This window comes from Rhinatrema bivittatum, chromosome 1 (assembly GCF_901001135.1).
Source record: "Rhinatrema bivittatum chromosome 1, aRhiBiv1.1, whole genome shotgun sequence".
Lineage (NCBI taxonomy): Eukaryota > Metazoa > Chordata > Amphibia > Gymnophiona > Rhinatrematidae > Rhinatrema > Rhinatrema bivittatum.
The window spans coordinates 395071868-395094276 of NC_042615.1; the positions used below are offsets into that span (position 1 = coordinate 395071868).

Sequence of the window (22409 nt, forward strand, 5' to 3'; positions counted from 1 at the left end):
CTCGTTACAGACGAGAAATCTTCAACTGAACTTTACTGGATCGACCTGTAAGTAATAATGTGATGCCTGTATGGAAATGGGGGGTCTGATGAGGATCAACAGGGTAGCTACCAGATTTACTCAAACTGGGAATAACTAAGTAGAAAGAGCTTTCAAACACTTTAAATAAAAACATTGCTCAAGAATTTAACAAAAAAAACAAAATGGAAAATAGCTCTATTTTATTAGCAGCCAAATCAACCTTAAAAACATTTTTTCTGGTGCTAATAAAATCATTCAGCTGTCAGTCAGGTCTCTTTGGTCTAGATTTAAGTACAGGTAAAAAAAAGTATAAAAGGCCTGAAAGTCATTTGGCTTGCACAGTTTTGGAATACCACATCTTTTTTGTCCAAGGATATAGTTTTTCTACAATTTCTAGAAGGCAAAAAAAATTCCACTAGAAAAAAAAACATTATATAAGGAAAAACACATCAGCAAAAATGGTTGAGGTCCATATTCAAAGGACTTTAAGTGCAATACCTAGCCAGTCAAATCACATTTTCTAAAAATTTTTCACTGCTCTTAATGCCTCTGACCTATCCAGTCAGCGGCAAGAGCAAAGCTGTTTACTTATAACAGGTGTTCTCCGTAGACAGCAGGACAATTTAGCCACACATGTGGGTGATGTCATTCAATGGCGCCAAGACAGAAATGCTGTCTCCGAGCTCAGAAACAACAAGAGTTTCTGAGCTGTGCATGTCTCCTCAGTCTTTGTAGCAACCCAGGGTTTTTTTTCTGATGGTACTTGATGGTTCTTAGTACTGGCACCTTTTTTTCTCCGTCTGCATCAGCCCTTAGGAAATGACTTGAGGGAACAGAGTAGCTCTTCTCTTCTCTGTTTGCTTCAGTCTCACCCCTCCCCTCATTTCAGCAGACTGCTGCTTGGGCAGGGAGGGGCTGGAAGGAGCAATAAACAAATAACTATTCTTTGCAGGGTACTGGCCAATGCAGTCAGGATACTAGCCCTGAATGCTGTGACTAGGGATAATACAAACAGCACCAGAACCTGGTATTTTCCAAACAATTACCCATTCTCTACACTGTAATTTTAATTACTATTAGCATTATTACGGTAATAGTTTTTCTTCTTTCTCCTTTTAACCACTTTATAAATTACTTTGGCAAAACACATATAGATTTTTATGACAATGTTTCCCAAATCTAAATAAAGCTCCAAAAGTACCAGTGGTGCCTCTTTCTCTCAACCTCTTCCCCCCCCCCCCCCTTGTACTTTTCTCATGCATTGACAGTGGCAGAGGAGGTTCAGCAGGTAAAAACATTGCTCTCTTATGCTTTTTATTAGTGGGAGAGAGGATAGAAAGAGAGGAGGATCATGCCATGACTTAACTGTGCCGCCAGTTGCAGGGAGCAAGTCACTGGACAGTTGACCCAATTTTCCCTATCCCTGCTCCCCAAGCACTATTCTTTCTAAGCTGTGTGCATATACGTGAGCACACAGATCATGAACCCTATGCACACAGCAAAATATAGTGCAAAGTAGAAATCCCGATATTTGCATTATACTGGATTGAAGTGCAAAAATTTGAATTCAGCTTATAAAAAAATTGCACAAAAGAAAATTTTTCACATGTATCCTTTCAAAAATTAGAGGGAACATTGCCCCCAAGGATAACCTTGGATCTGGTTACATGCACCTTTCTAGGACTATAGCAACCTTTCTACAAGGGAGGATAATAGAATTGTGCAGCTGATTTGTCCTGTTGCTTATGGAGAACGCCTGTTACAGGTAAGCAACTTTGCTTTCTTCGTGGATAAGCAGGACAGTAATCATCTACACAAATGGGAACTCTCATGCTGAGTGTTGCAAGTAAGTATTCGTTATGTTTTTATATTATCAGTAGATCATGCAATCTGTGATTTTTTTACAGAGGTGAAATTAACTAAATTAACTTTAAAGAACTGCTTGGCCAAAACTGTTGTCTTGACATGAAGCTTTTCTAGGCAGTAATAAGTAGTTAAATTATGGACAGAACACCAGGTGGCAGTCTTGCAGATTTCTTCCACAGATGCAGAGTGCAGATAGGCTAAGGAAGCTGCTGACAATCTGCTTTTACTTTATTTTGAAACTGGTGCTCTGATTGCATTTCCTACAGTTATGTCCATGAGGACAGAGATAGTTTCCTCCTTTGACTAGGTTGAAGGAGATGAAACGACAGTAAAAAAAGACACATAAGAGTTTGTTCTTTCCATATCGAACAAAAAATTATCCTGCAGTTCAAGATATGAAGGGCTTGTCTGTCTTTACTGGTGTGAGGTCTCAGGAACAAATGTTGGTAGTACAATGGACTGATTCAAAAGAAATTGAGAGACTACTTTAGGTAGAAATTTTGGATGCATTTTCAAAACTACTGTTATTGAAAATGTGGGTATATGAACAGTATGAAACTAACACTTGTAACTTGTTTACTCTGCAGACAGAAATTACAGCTCTCAAAATATTTTCCAAGATATAAATTTTAGTTTGTTGTGGCTAGAGGCTCGAAAGATGGTTTCATGAACTGAGCCAAAACTGTTAAGAACCCATGGAGCAGGAGGATCACTAATTAGAGGACAAAGACATTTTGGTCTTTCATCAAATCTGGCAACTGTAGGCAGCTAAGAAATAGAAATCCCTTTTAAATTCTGGTGCTATGCTGCTATAGCATGCACATGCACTCTGACCAAAGTAATTTTCAATTCGGATTCCGAAAAACTTGAGGTACTGAAGCAGGAGTGGGACAGAACACTTAAATGAGTCCTGACACAGATCCATTTGAAGTTATAAGATCTAGTGCAGTACTTCTCAACCTTTATTTCATTGCACACTTTTCATGGTGCACCAAATCAAATTTTGCACCATTCTTACTCCTCCCACCACCAGCAGCAGGCGGGAAGTAGCAATTTTTTCCTCTGTGCCCTCATTCTGTTTACAAAGTAAATAAGCTATGCATTAGGTGTCCACCAGGCAGTAGGGCGCTCAGTCATCTAGCAGGAAAGTGCTCTGAACCGCACCCAAAGTTGAATAAAAAGTTCCCCAAATTTCCTTAAAGAACATCATCTTTTTTCAAGAAAATCTGATAAAGAGAGCCATATTCCAGTTGAAAGAGTTCTGACATTATGGATTTCCACATTTCAAAAGTAGGAGTAGTCTCTTTATCCAAAGAGATAATACACAGTTTTTGGCAATAAGACATACCTTTATTAAAAAAAAGAACATTTTCAGAGTTTACACTATCTTCCCCAGAATCAGCACCCAAAATATAAAAAGCTCTGGACCAGGTTACTTGTAATCCGAGAATTTGGCTAAGCATAGCAAACACATCCACCCAGAAACTCTGGGTGGACATTCCCATAAACAATGGATCAATGAGGCTTCCTCAGATTGACATTTTAAGCAAGACCCATCCTCTATCAACCCCATCAGTTTCGCATGCCAAGATGAAAAAAATAGTTCTATGAAAAATGCATAATTAGCAATTCCCGAAAGCTCACATTATAGGAGACTTTAAAAATCATGTCATAGGAATCTCGTAACATAAGAACATCCAAGTTCTCCTCCATATTTTTCTGCCATTTTTGCACCGAATTCTCAAAAATAAAAAATTTTCGGGTTTGTAGCAAAAAACGATAAATATGTGAAAGCGACCCTTGCCTTAAATCAAAAAGTTTCACCAAGGTCTAGTACGAGGCATTAGTTAAGGCACCTTGGCTACCAGATATAGCTTTTGAAAAATATGCTCTGATTTGTCCATAAAGTAGAAAATGGTTACTCTGAAAGCCACGGTGTTGTTGGCAATATGGAAAAGAGTACACCTGATTTGTGCTGCCATCTAAAAATCAGTCAATGCCCAATCTAGTGATACTTTAAAGGTATGTCTCTTAGGCAAACAATATGAAGGAAAGTTAGCATTTCCACGGAGAGGCAACTGGGGCAATACTTGAACAGCTAATGACATCTCAGCATGAATCAAGGACCATATTTTCCTGACCAAAAGGGAAGGCATAAGAACCCCTCGTATTTCTTCTGCTTTAGCATGAAGAACATATCTGGGACCAAAGGGGGAACACAAAGAATGAACTATCTGCTAATCAGGATAGTCAGATATATCATTCAGCAAGTCACCCACAAACCTCAAATTAGCTGCCCAGGCATATATGCAAAAGTCAGAGACCCAGCCCTCCACGAGCTTTTGGAACCATTAAGGAAGAATACATCAAACAAGCCCTCTTACCAATCCATAAAAACCTCCCATCCTATATGTCTTTGATCTTTTACTTTTAAAAAGAGGGGGAGCATCATTAGCAAATATAATAGTTTAGGTACCAAAACTATCTTGATCAATGCCACATTAACATTAAAGGAATTGATTGCCAACTCTCCAATTGCTTACAGAGTTTTTCAAATAAAGGGGGGGCCATTAGGAAGTTTTAATCCTAAATATTTAATATGATCCGCTGCTCATTTAACTGTGAAATTCACCCAATTTTGGAGTAAAGAGTCAGACACATCAAGAGCTTCTGTCTTATCCAGATTCAATTTGAAACCAGAAACCCTTTGTTAATCCAATAAGATCTGAAGAGCTGCAGGTAAAACCATTCTGGCATTCGAAAACAACAAAAGGATGTCATCTGCAAAGAGTAATTTTTTAACTTAGAAATTATGTAACTACATCCCTGTGACCGCTGCTGAGTTCTGCAGTTTTGACACCAGGGATTCCACAGTTAATATGAACAGTAAGGGGGACAGCAGGCAGTCCTGACGAGTTCCTCTCTGAAGATAAATAGTCTCCGAGAGCAGCCCATTGACTAAGATTCTAGAAGAGGTGTTCAAATATAATACAATATAATCAGAGATCTTCCCCAGGAAACCAAGTTTTTTGAGAACTCTAAACAAGAAGGGCCAGGATACTCTCAAATGCCTTTTCAGCATTGCAGCTCACTTCTAGGGGTTCTGGAATAGATCTGTATGTACAAAATTCTAATGCCATACATAGTTTGTGAGTATTGACCATGGAGCACTTCCCATACACAAATCCCACTTGGTCAGAGGATATCAGTTTGGGCATAATAAACATTAGTCGAGTCACTATAATTTTGGCAAATATTTTGACGTACAAATTGAGAAGAGAAATGGGCCTGTATGAGGGGAGCTGAGCATTTCTACCCAGTTTAGGCAAAACTACAGAGAATAGGATTAAATGGACAATTTTCTCAGTGGAAGGGAGCGGTCAGTGGAGTGCCTCAGGGATCTGTATTGGGACCCTTACTTTTCAATATATTTATAAATGATCTGGAAAGAAATACGATGAGTGAGAATCAAATTTGCAGATGACACAAAATTGTTCAGAGTAGTTAAATCACAAGCAGATTGTGATAAATTGCAGGAAGACCTTGTGAGACTGGAAAATTGGGCATCTAAATGGCAGATGAAATTTATTGTGGATAAGTGCAAGGTGATGCATATAGGGAAAAATAACCCATGCTATAATTACACAATGTTGGGTTCCATATTAGGTGCTACAACCCAAGAAAGAGTTCTAGGTGTCATAGTGGATAACACATTGAAATCGTCGGTTCAGTGTGCTGCGGCAGTCAAAAAAGCAAACAGAATGTTTGGAATTATTAGAATTATTATTTAGAAAGGGAATGGTGAATAAAACGGAAAATGTCATAATGCCTCTGTATCGCTCCATGGTGAGACCGCACCTTGAATACTGTGTATAATTCTGGTCGCCGCATCTCAAAAAAGATATAATTGCGATGGAGAAGGTACAGAGAAGGGCTACCAAAATGATAAGGGGAATGGAACAACTCCCCTATGAGGAAAGACTAAAGAGGTAAGGACTTTTCAGCTTGGAGAAGAGACTACTGAGGGGGGGATATGATAGAGGTGTTTAAAATCATGAGAGGTCTAGAACGGGTAGATGTGAATCGGTTATTTACTCTTTCGGCTAGTAGAAAGACTAGGGGGCACTCCATGAAGTTAGCATGGGGCACATTTAAAACTAATCGGAGAAAGTTCTTTTTTACTCAGCGCACAATTAAACTCTGGAATTTGTTGCCAGAGGATGTGGTTAGTGCAGTTAGTATAGCTGTGTTTAAAAAAGGATTGGATAAGTTCTTGGAGAAGTCCATTACCTGCTATTAAGTTCACCTAGAGAATAGCCACTGCCATTAGCAATGGTAACATGGAATAGACTTAGTGTTTGGGTAATTGCCAGGTTCTTGTGGCCTGGATTGGCCACTGTTGGAAGCAGGATGCTGGGCTTGATGGACCCTTGGTCTGACCCAGTATGGCATTTTCTTATGTTCTTATGCTTCTCTCACGGTATCAGGCATTTTACCATTAGTATACATTGCTTCAAAGGTTGAACACAGGATATCCGGTAACTTCTCCATCAAAACTTTGTAAAAGAGGACACCAAAACCATCAGTGCCCAGGGCTTTCATACAAAGCAAAGATAAAATAGCTTCTCTGATTTCTCAATGGGTCTATTAAGTTTTTGAAGGTTGGACTCAGAGTTCAGGGCACTCAATCTCCTCCAAAAACGTATCCATCTCCTGAACACTTCCAGAGTCATCCACAAACAACTTTTGATAGGACGCAGAAAACATTGCAGCAATCTGCTACTTGTTAGTCAGACACGCTCTATTCCCATTTTTTATAGACTAGATGAATTTAGATTGCTCTTGGCCACGGATAAGACTCACAAGCAGTCTCCCCAGTTTATTCCCAAACTGAAACAGTTTACTGCGCATTCGCCATAGTGACCACTCCGCCTGGAGATGAAGCAAAATATTAAGCGCATTTTGAATCATTTTAAATTTGCCCCGGCTTTTCCTTGGACATCACTCTCAAGATTACATTTATGAGTCCTCAAAATTTTCCATAACTTAATAATGTCTGCATTTAGCTTCTTCCGTTTATAGCGGACATAGCTAATGATTTCTCCTCTTAGAACAGATTTAGCTGTTTCCCAGAACAATATCGGGTTGTTTAAATGTTGGCAATTGGATTCTAAATACTCCTGCTATTTTTGTTGCAAAAACCTAGAGAAATATGGATCATTCAGAAGGCAAGCTCCATGTATTGAGCGTGCGTATGATGAGAACTCCAAGGTACCTAACACAGGGCAATGATCAAAGATCACTAAATTTTCTATACTAACCTGGGAGAACCTGGATAAGAGATCTTCAGAGACCAATAGATAATCAATTCGAGACTGCATCCTGTGTGACCCTGGCTACATGGGTGAACTTCTCTCCCAGATGTAATACCCACAAAGATCTACTAATTTCAGGTGGTGCATTAAAAAAAAAAAAAAAAAAAAAAAAAAAAAAGAGTGCCTTTGTGCCTCAGGCACCAGCATTTCTGTCCCATTGTAGGTCAATTATACAATTTAAATCTCCCCCGAGGCGTATGTGATAATCCCCCAACTGTGATATCTTGGAGAGGATTTCTATAAAAAAAAGTAAGCGTATATTGATATGGTGCTTACGTGGATACTAAAACAACCCGCATGTTGAACCCGGGGGCACCCGGTCTTGCACCTGCTACATCGTCAATTCTCAGAAGAGTGGTGGCCTCTGCCAGCGAACCCCAGCAAACGCTGACCTCCCTGGCATCCCCAGGACGGCATGGGCAATGCCAACCGCCATCTTGTTCCTGGAGATACCTAGTGCGTGCATGGGCCATCTTTAATACACGTCATGGCGGGAACCTCAGAGGCGTCCCCTCTGCATGATGTCACCACCTCACTGTATTTAAGCTGACTGGCCCTAAGCTTAGACAAGTTAGCAAGGAGTTCTTCTCGTTGCTGAATCCGCTTCTACTTGGTCGGCCAGTTCCTGTTCCTGTCTCGGTGGTGAATGCTCTGAGTACCCGCTCCACGAGGGCTCTTCTGCGTTCCTAGGCTATCCGCTCCTCAGAGGGCCTTCCTGCCTTAATCTCCTGGAACCAAGCTTCGTGAGTACTACCCTAGCTTCATCTCTGCCTAGCCTTGCTGGGATTCCCTGCAGTGTACCCCGTGCCTCAGGCCACTACCGCATCCTCACCAGCAGGATTTGCTACATCTTTCCCTGTGCTGCAGGATAGTGTTTCTACATCTGCAAATACGTCTGAGCTCCAGGACCTCAGACTACCTCAACACCATCTACCTCGTACAGTCACTACCACTACCATGATCGCCTCAGCAACCTTCCTTGCACACTTCAGAGTGAGTACCATCTGCTATCCAAGCTCTACTCTCACTTTCCTGTGATTATCGGCGTATCCTGCGCTGCGGGCCACTACCGGATCAATACAGGAAGTTCCATCGAAGAAGGGATTCCCCGGCGTACCCCGCTCCATAGACCACTACCGGGGATATCATTGAGCTGCCTATTCCTCTGGACTGTGTCTCTCTCTCTTGCCACTTGGTGGGTTCCTCTACATTCCAGTACAATAAAGTCTCTTGCTGTTGTGTCCATCTCAGCTAAGGCCACGCCTATCGTGGTGAGTCCCCATAGAGCTCCTCCCTGTGGGTGGAGTCAGCTCTCACCCCGATCCAGGTGCAACCTCTATTTGGGAGTGGAGGCCTTGCCCAGATAAGGAATGGATGACATGATCTCCATATAAAGTGTTTAGTGTAGTTTGAAGTTACATATAGAAATTCCTTTTATGTACACACTGGATATAACTGTAAAATTTGTGTATGAGTCTCATCCCAAAATTTTGCTTACCTGGGGGCAGGGAAGAGGTGAAATGACCCTTTAGGATTCATTATGAATAAGGCTCTAGGATTTAGGAGATAAGAGAGTAGAACTTAGATTGCAGAGGTGCACCATTTTGAAACAGCTCCTCCAATGAGGTTGCTGGAATAGCCAGCCACCTGATGGTAATAAAAGCAGCCTGCAACATTGCAAAATATGGCATTTGAGTTAGTGAGCAGAAGAGTAGGGGTGTCTGCTTTAAGTAGAGTTTGTTTCCCCTGCTTTTTGTGTTAGTCCTCAAGCACAGTACACCACCTGGAACAGGAAAGGACCACTACCATCTGGTGTAGGTTCCTGTGTTTATGTAAAGACTTCTGGACTTGTTCTTTTGAGGTTTCCTTCCTGTGGGAGTCCAATAGTTAGGTTAAATAAGGATATAGGAAAATTCTACTACTCTCCATCCCACAAACATTGGGTTGAATCAGGGGTGACTTGGTGCAAGAGGTTTCCAGATTTTCCTATTTTTTTGTGAAGATTTCTATTTTGAGTTACTGTGGAAGGTAACCCTTCTTATCTTTAAGAGGAGATTTGAGACAGCTGTTGAGTTCCCTGCTATCTGGATTTTTCCTAAGAAAGAACCTGATTTGTCATCTGAAGAAGAGAACTGTAAAACCTTTCTGATATATCTAAGGACCCCCATCTGGAGTCTTCACCCTGGGAGAGAGGTACCTTTGGGGAGACTGCGCAAATACTGAGCCCTTATATTTTTTCACCAGTAATTTGGAATGGGAATTTTCCACCCACCTAGGATATCCCTTGTCTACCTGGGAAACCTTGCTTTTTCAAGCCCTGACAAGTGAATGTCTTCCCTGGTACAAGTATTGAGAGAGACTTGCACAGATTAAATCTGGAGCACTATGACTTCCACTATTATGACAAGAGCTGATGTGAATTGCTAATTAAGAATTTCTGCAATAAAGAAATAATTTGGACACTCAACTTAAGCCTGAGTATTTTGTTGGCATTCACAATCCTTACAAGTGAAAGTGAACTGATACACCCCAGGATAGTAAAACTAATAGTCACCCCTACCCCCTTGGGCCTTGGAGGATTTTTTCCACCCCTCTGTCCTGGAGACTGGACTGTGTTGGATTGAGAGAGAACTGGCCCCAGGACTCACGTGCCCCTGCCTCTTGGCTCAAAGCAGAGCAGGGCTATAAGTGTGCATGGAGTGACATGCCATGTGGCATAGCATTTTCATGAGGACGCTGGCCGTAATTTTCTTTTGTTTGGAAAGAATTAGGATTATACTGGTTAGATCCTACATATTCTATTAAGAGAGAAATGACTTTCCCTGTGTGGTATCCAGGGAAGCTCCTCTGAAATTTAGAATGTGTGTCAGTTGTAGATTGGATTTTGGAAAATTGGTGATGAAACCTATCAATTGAATAATGTTCATTGCAAACAGAATGAATGCATATGCTTCTTGACAGATATTGCTGAATATAAGGCCAGCCATCTAAAAAAGAGAAACACAAAGACATTATTCTTAATTATATGGGCTCCAACTACTGTGAGGTATTTTATGAATATCCCGGATGCTGCTGAGAACATAAAAACTAAGACTTGCCATACTGGGTCAGACCAAAGGTCCATCAAGAGAATCCAAAGAGGAGGACATAATGCCAATAATGCCCATTAGCTACGGTGAAATGTAGGAATATTCTGTGTTCCTTGTGGATAGAATTGTGTGTGAAGGCATCCTTGAGATCTAGAGTGGTCAGTCAGTTGTTGGCTTCCAAATAGCTCCTAAAAATAGTTCTTCCTGAAGTTTTCTTTCTTTAAGTGTTTGCTGAGGTCTCTAAGGACTAAAATGGGACAAAAACCACCTCTAATATTGAGGGATTCAAGCTGACATGGAGGTGGTGGAGAGGCAGGAATGTTTGTGAAATTGTAAAAAATGAAAATTCAGTCTAGCCATATCTTTTTCACAAAGATATGATGCTCTGCCGCAGGAGGAAGAATCCCCATTGATGAATGCTCTGAATCTGGAACCAGATTTGGCATAAACTTGAAATTGAAAGGGACTACTATTTCTGATTGTTCAGCACAGACATCCGAATCTCTGTGCCAAGAAATAGATGGTGCCAACAAGGATCAGGGTTCTTTGCATACTGATGGCCAATTCAGTGTCAAGAAACAGAGGTATCTTAATTCTCTGCTCTGAGGAGTAATTAGTTGGAACTAGTCCTGTCTCAGCACCTAGCTGCATCAGCACTGAGGGGCACAGTTTCACTCTTGCTTCACAGAGAAAGAGTGATGACTGTGCTGAGACTTCTGAGAGGATGCTGAACTTTTTATTTTAGGTGCTGGTCCCTCATCTGGATGCTTCCTCTTCACTACTGCAGAAATGTGAGAACTTAAATATTCTTTTAGTGTCAAACTTTTAAATCTTAAAGCCCTGGGTGATATTTGGGCATACGCAGCACAGCTAAGGACATCATAGTTTGGCCCCAAATGGCAGAGACAATGGTTATGAAGATCCAATATGGACATTTTATAGGACCATTTCAGTCACCTTTTCAAGTCAAGTTTCTTGTCCGTCATAGCAAAATGGGACAAAACCAAGTCAAATTCAATTTCTGAAAAATGAAAGAAAACTAAACATTTTCTCTTAAGGAGACTTGGGGGGGGGGGGGGGGAAGAAAAATAATATTAAAAACTAAGAAGAAAATAAAATGACATTGATCAGAAAACTCACAATGTGGCTAAAGCAAAAATTGCATCCTTTTAGCAGAAGAAAAAAAAAAGACTGAGGAGACTTGCATGCCAGCTGCATAGGAAACCTCGCTCCATCTTTTTAAGCTCTGAGAGAGCTTGTGTGGCTGATAACTGTCCTGCTTATCTGGGATATTCAGTGGAGTACTGCCAATTAAATGCTTTCATAAATATAGTCTTACTTAAATAAAGTTAACTAGATAAGTCCTACTTAGCTGGATAAAGTTAACTGGGTATATTCAGCAAGGCACTGCCAATTAAATCCTTTGCTGAATATCCCAGACAAGGTATCCAGCTAGCTTATTTGCTTGCCAACTTATTGAATTTGGACCTCTCCTGTCATAATTTTACCAAAAGTGCTAAGTTTATCAATCAAGGAACAGTATCCACTTGTTTATTTATATATATTTTTGATTACACAATATTTTCTGTGGATTTTTTCCCCTTCTTCAAATTGCAAGAAATTGAATACCTGAGCAAACAATATTCCATTCAAATTTATGCAAGCAAACTGATTTGTACGCTTTTGGTCTATTTTTCCCTAAAAAGTAAACCTGAACCTTTAGTGGTTTCAAGAGAGCATGATGCTACAATTTTTAATTTTACTTTGGACTAGTAATTGTCAACATTTTTTGGCAGCATATCAAAAAACCAGAATAGTGATCTGCCCCAGGAATGTTAAGAGTACCAAGCAAAAGGGACAATCCTCCCCCTCCCCTGCAATACTACCAAAAGAAACGCTGCATCCAATACACCGCAACCTACCAACCTGAGCTGCAGGTACTACAAGCATTTTCAGTACTCGGCCAACACTGTGTTGATTTCATGCATCGTAAGATTACTGCAGCCAGGAAGTGCCAGCCCACAAGTTTTTTCTCCCTGTTTTTAACTCCCCCTCAAGGTGTTACTGTTGAGTGGTGGCTAGGATTCTCTCCTCTCCTCTACACAGCATCCCTAATCCTAGGCCAGCAAGAGAAGTAGAAGCCAGGCTTGACAGTTAAACCCAGATCTCCCACTAGGCAGCAGGCAGAATTGTCACCAAGCTATTGGCCCAGCCATTTTGGCTTTTTTTTTCTTTTTCTTTTTTTTTAATTATTAAAGGTAGCAAGGGACTCTGAGCTGTGTTTTGAGTCAAAGATACGTTTTGTGATCATTCCCATAAATCAATCTCTATTACAGGAACATTTTGCCCGCTCAATGCTCTCCTGAAAGGATCCATTCTACTTTCTCCAAATGTTACCTGAACCTGTGTCCCAGAGGCAGCTGTACACAATTGTTGAAGGAGGCAGGGATAAAGGAAGGAGTTGCCGAGTATGACAAACTGTTCTTGTGCTTTAATATGAAATTGCTTCAAATCATGGTTTTAAAATAAAAATCAATAAAAGACTTTACTGAAAGCACAGAACTTCAGATATTACAGTAAGGAAATCTTTTACAGTACAATACCTCTCCATCTCTCCGAGTACAAGCTGCTCCTCAACGTCGCCTTGGGTGACTTCTTTCACAAAGACTTCATCTTCCCCACCTCCAATCACCAAAGATGTCTCCAAGCCAATCCTGGATCTCTCTGTAGAATCACTCTGTGTTTCACCCCAAATACCTTTAGTCTGTTTTGCTAATTGCAGGGAAACCAGGGCTGAGGTGTGATGGCTTTCTGCTGGTGAAACCACCTCTTCAGCTGCTGAATCAGTCCATTCCCTTAGCCCAGAAACCTCTGCTGAAATGTATGTATGCCCTTTCTTTTGTACTGGCTGCATTTGCACAGTCTCTTCCACTTTAATTTCTGCATACTGATTCCCAATTAATTGTGTTTGTAAGCCATCTACCTTGCGCCCTAAACATGGCTTTTCAACATGTGCTGACACATCACCCCTAGCACCAGTCTGAGTAGTAATGCAATCCACCTGACTGACTTGCTCCAGGAAAGACACGGAGGGCAGTGGACAGCTGGTCTCCCACACTTCGGGAACCTCTTCAATTTCATTCTCCATTGCTTGTGACTGGGAAGATTCTGATTGTGTCTCCTCTTCTGAAATAGCAGCCAAATCCCTTTCTATGAACAAATATGATTTTTTGGGGGCTGTTGGTTCACCTGGAATAAGTATTTCTGTTAGTTTTTCTTGGCATGAGGGGTTCAGTTTTCTGGCTCTCTCAACGTCTATACTTGAAATATTGGATTCTCCTTCCGCTTGCAGGGCTGAGTAGGCAGACGTTTTATCTCCCCTTGGTACCTGCTCAGTTCTTAGCCCTTCTAACGCTACAACAACTTCTGAATTTTTCAGAGTCTGGAAGTCTGAGACTATGATCTGTAAATTTTGTTCCTCAAGATGTGCTTGTGCTGGACCCAAACATAATCCATGCCCATCTGCAACACTGTCGCTGCACAGAAGGGGCTCACCAGTCTGCAGCTGGTCATGCTTTTGTCCTGCTGCACTTGATGTGGAATGCTCAGCTAGAAACTCAAGTGAAGTCCTCAGAGAGTCATTTTCTCCATCTTGCTCCAGGGTCCCATACTCCGGGAACTCATTGGTGATACTGGCTGACTGTGGGAGTAGGCTGCTGTTTCCAGGATCATCTAGTAAACAAAGAAAAAAAAAAAGGAAATGTGAATTTTGTGCAGGCACACATACAGTCAAACACAGCTACAGTAATTTCTGCTCAGAATCAAGCTAAACTATTTTTCTGTGGTCCTTTGTGAGATAAACACATAGAAGGCAAGTGTGTGGGGTATATGGTGGGAAGATGTCAGTTTATTAACACAGATGGGTAGGTATGGTGGTAGACATATGTTTAGGGATGTGGGGGTCTGTATGTGGGGGGGCATAGGGCTGTATTTAGTATGGTGCAATAAGGGAGAAATCATAGGAAGTATGCTTCGCTCTACATAATCAAGCTATGGAATCTCTTTTGCCTGGAGGATGTGGTCAAAGCAACTAATATAGGCCTGGATTTATCAAAATGCACTAAATATTGCACGCAATAAGAAAGGGGTGATGTTTTATGGTAATAGGCTGTTTATCGCAAAATACACTATCTTAGTGCTTTGCATAGGTATTACCACAGACTGCAATAACATTTTTGCACTTTGCAGCAAGTACCCAAATTGTTGTAATTCCTACCTACAACCACTGGGAGAGGGAAAGAGAGAGAGAGAGAGAGAGAACCTAGCTATAAAGGACCTCATACTAGATAGGTATTTATACCTCTATAGGAGGCCCACCTAGTTACTAGAGGTGAGATTTAGGTAGGAGTGTAGTGGTTAGAGGCCACTTTGACATTCAAAGTGAAACGTACGAACAGAACAGTGCTCTGTTCTGAAGATTTGCTGACCTTCGGAGTGAGGAAACTCAACCAAAGATGAGATTTATGCAATGTTCTCTCAACCTAGCTTGATGGACTCTCTACCTGGGTAACTCTCTCTCTCTCTCTCTCTCCTGAAGAAAAGGTCCATGTACAGTTATTAGCTAGACAGACTTGGAAAAGTCAGCGCTTATCCCTGAGAGTGTGTTACAAGAAATAGATAAACTATTGGGGATCTGATGGGTACTTGTGATCTAGACTGCTATAACCTAGTGGTTAGAGCAGAGGGCTACAAACCAGGAAAGCCAGTGCTCAAATCCCACTGCCACTCCTTGTGACCTTGGGCAAGTCACTTCACCCTCCATTGCTTCAAGTACAAAACTTAGAATGTGAGTACTCTGGAGACAGGGAAATAACTACAGTACCTGAATATAATCTGTTTTGGAAGGCAGAAAATAAATCTAAATAAAGTGCCCTTTATATCATTGATCACCTAGCAACCCAACTGACTCCCTCTCACAGGCTTCTTGCTTTGAATGTACTTTAGGTTTTGCCTGTATGGCAAGCTTCTTTCCAAATGTTCTCTTTGCCTGCCTTATTAATGGAGGAAAGGCATCAGGAGATTGAAGAATTGACACTTCTGATCTATATAGAATGGGATATGTATGCTGGGGCCCCTATAAAGGAATAGACTACCTAAAGTAAATCTGACACCCAAGCTTAAAAGCATGATATGTGAGATGAACAAGACTATGGCAGATGAAATTTAATGTAGACAAATGCAAGGTGTTGCACATAGGGAAATATAACCCATGCTATATAACCCTACATGATGTTAGGTTCCATTTTAGGAGTTGTCACCCAGGAAAAAGATCTGGGCATCATAGTTATTATATTGAAATCATCGGCTCAGAATGCTGTGGCTGTCAAAAAAGCAAACCCAATGTTAAGAATTATTAGGAAGGGAACGGCAAATAAAATGGAGGATGTTATAATGCCTCTGTTATGCTCTATTGAAACTATGTCCATGCCACATGCAACTCAAAAATGAAATTTCAGACCTATTAATAAAAATTTGTAACCTATCATTAAATTAATCCATTGTACCTGAAGACTGGAGGATAGCTAATGTAACCCCAATATTTAAAAAGGGCTCCAGGGGCGATCCGGGAAACTACATACCGGTTAGCCTGACTTCAGTGCCAGGAAAAATAGTGGAAAGTGTTCTAAGCATCAAAATCACAGAACATATAGAAAGTCATGGTTTAATGGAACAAAGTCAGCATGGCTTTACCCAAGGGAAGTCTTGCCTCACAAATCTGCTTCACTTTTTTGAAGGAGTGAATAAACTTGTGGATAAAGGTGAACCGGTAGATGTAATGTACTTGGATTTTTAGAAAGCGTTTGACAAGGATCCATATGAGAGGCTTCTAGGAAAAGTAAAAAGTGGAGATGTGCTTTCGTGGATTACAAACTGGCTAAAAGTCAGGAAACCGAGAGTAAGATTAAATGGACAATTTTCTCAGTGGAAGCGAGTGGGCAGTGGAGTGCCTCAGGGATCTGTATTGGGACCCTTACTTTTCAATATATTTATAAATGATCTGGAAAGAAATATGACGAGTGAGGTAATCAAATTTGCAGATGATACAAAATTGTTCAGAGTAGTTAAATCACAAGCAGATTGTGATAAATTGCAGGAAGACCTTGTGAGACTGGAAATTTGCGCATCGAAATGACAGATGAAATTTAATGTGGATAAGTGCAAGGTGATGCATATAGAGAAAAATAACCCATGCTATAGTTACACAATGTTAGGTTCCATATTAGGTGCTACCTCCCAAGAAAGATCTAGGCATCATAGTGGATAACACATTGAAATCGTCAGTTCAGTGTGCTGTGGCAGTCAAAAAAGCAAACAGAATGTTGGGAATTATTAGAAAGGAAATGGTAAATAAAAAGTTAAATATCATAATGCCTCTATTGCTCCATGGTGAGACCACACCTTGAATACTGTGTACAATTCTGGTCGCTGCATCTCAAAAAAAAGATATAATTGCGATGGAGAAGGTACAGAGAAGGGAGACCAAAATGATAAGGGGAATAGAACAGCTCCCCTATGAGGAAAGACTGTTGCGTTCGTGCCTGTTCTCATCCTCACTCCACCCTCTCTACCTTAGTGGCGACTCCCTTCGGGTCTGATGGACAGATGCTGTGCGGCTTCTCCTCGCCGTTCTTCCTGGAATCCCCGGGCTGGCCTGACGCTGCGGATCTGCCATGTTCCTGATGACGTAAGGGCATGCATGCTCCAGAGTTTGTACCGGTAAGGGAGCGAACCTCAGGGGCATTCCCCCATAGTGACGTCACCCGCTTCCTAGGTGGAAGCGGATGACGTCACTACGGGGGAATTCTTTCTCCGCTGCTCTGCCTCCACAAACTTACCTAGGGGTACCCACTCCTCGGGGGCCCCACTCTCTCTTCTTGATTTCAGATTGCTAAGATGGGATCCGGTACTCGCTCCTCAAGGGCCTACGTCCCTGAATGCTCAGAAGACTCCTTACTACCTGGAAGCGATCGCAGACGTGAACACTGAGTTCTATTACAGATAGGAATTGGTACTCGCTCCACGAGGGCTTATGTTCCTAATCTCCAAAGACTCCCTTCTAAGACGCTATCGCAGGTATGGAGATCGAGAGTCATTATTGTAGACTGCAGATAGGAACCGGTACTCACTCCAGGAGGGCCCATGTTCCTAAATCCCTTCTCAAATTTCTTCTATATCAGAAGCTATCATATACCTATATCTTGTGAATTACTATTATAGATTGCAGATAGGAACCGGTACTCAATCCACAAGGGCCCATGTTCCTAAATCCCTTCTCAACTCTCTTCTATATCAGAAGCTATCATATACCTATATCTTGTGAATTACTATTGTAGATTGCAGATAGGAACCGGTACTCAATCCACGAGGGCCTATGTTCCTAAAACCCTCCAAAGACTCTTCTATTCCATAAGGCATCTCATACACAGATATTGTGAGTTCTCATTCCAGATTGCATATAGGAACCAGTACTCACCTACGGCTCCTGTTCCTGAATATACTGAAGACTCTCTGTTGCATAGAAGCCATTACAGATATCTACAATTGTGAGTGTATCATCGAATACTGGTTATGTATCCAGCATACCCTGTCTACTCACTACCTATAGTCTCTCTCTACAGCTGAGCAACCCAGAGACCGCAATTTCAGTATCTAAGGGACTTCAGCCCTGCCGGGCACATCAGCTCACTACTGCCACCTCTGGTGGTTCTACTTCCTGTCTAATAAAGAACCATCTGTGTTTGTCTCCATACTCCAGCCTAGCTGTTGGTTCCTCTCAGGATATCCTCTTGGGGGCGATGTCATCTGGCATCGGCCCAGGGATTCACCAATTTACCTTAAGTGTTCATTCCGTACACTACCAGAGCGGTATTATACAGACTGCCACTCTGTGGGAAGCCAACCTACCACAGATCATTAACTCCGCCTACGGAGTATTACAATTGTTAGCTCTTCCCCTTGGCAGGGTGATTCATAATAGATTGCTAACTCCCTGGCGGACTTATAACCAGATTACTACTCCTAGCAGCAGGGATTGATAACAGATTGCTAACTCCTCCCTCTACAGGAGAAGCTCGATAACAGATTGCTAACTCCGAGCAGCAGATTTATAACAAAGACTAAAGAGGTTAGGACTTTTCAGCTTGGAGAAGAGACGACTGAGGGGGGATATGATAGAGGTGTTTAAAATCATGAGAGGTCTAGAATGGGTAGATGTGAATCGGTTATTTACTCTTTCGGATAATAGAAAGACTAGGGGGCACTCCATGAAGTTAGCATGTGGCACATTTAAAACTAATTGGAGAAAGTTCTTTTTTACTCAACGCACATTTAAACTCTGGAATTTGTTGCCAGAGTATGTGGTTAGTGCAGTTAGTATAGCTGTGTTTAAAAAAGGATTGGATAAGTTCTTGGAGCAAAAGTCCATTACCTGCTATTAATTAAGTTGACTTAGAAAATAGCCACTGCTATTACTAGCAACAGTAACATGGAATAGACTTAGTTTTTGGTTACTTGCCAGGTTCTTATGGCCTGGAATGGCCACTGTTGGAAACAGGATGCTGGGCTCGATGGACCCTTGGTCTGACCCAGTATAGCATGTTCTTATGTTCTTAGTTGGTAAATAATAAAAAAATTGGAAAATATAGAGAATTCACTGAGATCCCAAAAGTTAAGAATATTGAATTTTCCAGTGATAAATTTAATTTCTCCTTTGGATCTTTTCAAAACATATGTTACCCAGGTGCTAAAGATGCCAGACTCAGCAATGCCTGTGATAACGAAGGCCTACTATCTACCCCAACCTTCTGAAAGCGAAGCTGATGCACCTATACAATTACCCTTGCTGGATGTCTCAAGGATCCTTGAAATGTCTCAAGAAACTGAGATAGAAGAAGAGCACTCTTGGTCTCTTTTGCCTTTTTTACGGCTAGGAACAATATTCTCAGGTTCTTTTTCCGTAATAGACCGTCTCTATTCTATGGACAAAAGGTCTAGAGTTACCCAGATCTTACTAAAATTACTCAAACTCATAGAAAAAATTTCCTACCCATGTATCCGGATGGACTTCAAAAAGGGGCACAATTTACTCTTCGATATTCATGCAAATGTTATGTTAGGTATCAAAATGTAAATTATGGGCTGGATTTTAAAAGGGTTATGAGCGCCGGGCCTGTTTTCAAAAGGCCCAGCAACGCATGTAAAGTCCCGGGACGTGTGTAAGTCCTGGGGCTTTACTAAAGGGCTGGGAGCATGGGCGGGGTGGGTTAGAGGCTCCAGGCACAGCGGCTATTTGCCACTGTGCTCGGGATTGTGCGCCGGCAATCGACCGGCAGGTGAAAAAAGGTAAATTAAATTTTTTTTGGGGGGGGTTAGAGTAGGGCTACGGGGAGGAAAGGTTAGGGGAAGGGGTGAGAAGGTCAGGTTAGGGGGAAGGGAATGGGAGAAGGCAGCGTGACTGAGCGAGCAAGGTGCACAATTATGCACCCCCTTGCACGTGCCAACCCCTGATTTTAAAACTTGCGCGCACCTGCACAGTAGTTAAGTCTCCTTTCTCTGCTGTACTTTAGCCTAGAGCTGAACCTGCTGTGTTCCCCTCATGGGACAAGGAAGGTCCCCATCTGACTAAGCAAAGTGCTGAGACAAGCAGATTGTGGTTCCCAGCAGCAAAGACAGCTTCTGTATTGTCCAAACTCCTTGGATGAATTTTGATACTGTTACCCCTGATGAAATTAAACTCATTAGAAATATGAATCCGGCATCACATCCGATTGATAGTATTCCCATCACCACATTAAAAAATGTGGTTGATGATATTTTAACCCCCATCGCAAAAATTATTAATTTATACCTTCAAGAGGGTAACTATCCTCAGTTACTAAAAAGTGCAATTGTAAAACCAATTTTAAAAAAAACAACGCTTGATCCCCTAGAATTTAATAATTACAGACCAATATACAACCTCTCCATTTTAACAAAAATTACAGAGAAAATAGTGCAAAAACAACTCTCAGAACATTTGGAAAATAATAACATTTTTTAAATTTTTAAAATTCCATGCTGGGTCAGACCAAGGGTCCATAAAGCCCAGCATCCTGTTTCCAAAAGAGGCCAAACCAGGCCACAAGAACCTGGCAATTATCCAAACAATAAGAAGATCCCATGCTACTGATGCAATTAATAGCATTGGCTATTCCCTAAGTATAATTGATTAATAGCCGTTAATGGACTTCTCCTCCAAGAACTTATCCAAACCTTTTTTGAACCCAGCCACACTAACTGTACTAACCACATCCTATGGCAACAAATTTCAGAGCTTTATTGTGCGTTGAGTGAAAAAAAATATTCTCCGATTAGTCTTAAGTGTGCTACTTGCTAACTTCACGTAATGCCCCCTAGTCCTTCTATTATTCGAAAGTGTAAATAACCGAGTCACATCTACTCGTTCAAGACCTCTCATGATCTTAGAGACCTCTATCATATCCCCCCTCAGTCGTCTCTTCTCCAAGCTGAACAGCCCTAACCTCTTCAGCCTTTCCTCATAGGGGAGCTGTTCCATCCCCTTTATCATTTTGGTTGCCCTTCTCTGTACCTTCTCCATCGCAACTATATCTTTTTTGAGATGTGGCGACCAGAATTTAACACAGTATTCAATGTGTGGTCTCACCATGGATCGATATAGAGGCATTATGACATTTTCTGTTTTATTAACCATTCCCTTCCTAATAATTCCTAACATTCTGTTTCCTTTTTTGACTGCTGCAGCACACTGAGCCAACGATTTTAAAGTATTATCCACTATGATGCCTAGATCTTTTTCCTGGGTGGTAGCTCCTAATATAAAACCTAACATCGTGTAACTACAGCAAGGGTTATTTTTCCCTATATGCAACACCTTGCACTTGTCCACATTAAATTTCATCTTCCATTTGGATACCCAATCTTCCAAGTCCAATCTTGCAAGGCCAATCTTGCAAGGTCCTTCTGTAATGTATCACAGTCTGCTTGTGAATTAACTACTCTGAATAATTTTGTATCATCCGCAAATTTGATAACCTCACTCGTCGTATTCCTTTCCAGATCATTTATATATATATTGAAAAGCACTGATCCAAGTACAGATCCCTGAGGAACTCCTCTGTTTACCCTTTCCCACTGAGAAAATTGACATTTAATCCTACTCTCTGTTTCCTGTCTTTTAACCAGTTTGTAATCCACGAAAGGACATTGCCTCTTATCCCATGACTTTTTAGTTTTCTTAGAAGCCACTCATGAGGGACTTTGTCAAACGCCTTCTGAAAATCCAAGTATACTATATCTACCGGTTCACCTTTATCCAGATGTTTATTAACCCCTTCAAAAAAATGAAGCAGATTTGTTAGGCAAGACTTCCCTTGGGTAAATCCTTGCTGACTGTGTTCCATTAAATCATGTCTTTCTATATGCATCTTATATCCCTCTCAGTTTGGTTTTGGAAAAACACTACAGTACAGAGACCCTTTTACTTGCTTTAAATGATATGATTTTAAGAGGTTTTGATAATGGACAAAATTATTTCTTAGTGCTGCTAGACTTGTCAGCAACATTTGATTCGGTAAACCATTCCATCCTTCAAAACAGGCTTACAGAAATTTTGGTTCCTGTCCCCCGACGTCAAGAGCGCAGGAGATCGCTCCCGGACCCCCGCTGGACCCCCAGGGACTTTTGGCCAGCTTGGGGGGCCTCCTGACCCCCACAAGACTTGCCAAAAGTCCAGCGGGGGTCCGGGAGCGACCGCCTGCACTCGAATCGTATTGCCGTATTGCAAAATGGTACCGGCCGTACGGCCATACGGCCGGCGCCATTTTGCAATACGGCAATATGGCCATACGGCCGGCGCCATTTTGCAATACGGCAATATGGCCATACGGCCGGCGCCATTTTGCAATACGGCAATACGATTCGAGTGCAGGAGGTCGCTCCCGGACCCCCGCTGGACTTTTGGCAAGTCTTGTGGGGGTCA

The 22409-nt window shown here is 41.5% G+C and overlaps 1 protein-coding gene across 2 annotated transcripts in view; it reads right to left on the minus strand.

Annotated features, from left to right (window-relative positions):
• Window positions 1-22409, minus strand: part of PSD3 (pleckstrin and Sec7 domain containing 3) — a 1257010-nt gene that overhangs the window by 858724 nt on the left and 375877 nt on the right. For both annotated transcript variants that reach the window (XM_029601790.1, XM_029601782.1), the window contains exon 3: window positions 12955-14083. In XM_029601790.1, the coding sequence (XP_029457650.1) occupies window positions 12955-14083 (1129 nt within the window). The remainder of the gene's footprint in view (window positions 1-12954; window positions 14084-22409) is intronic.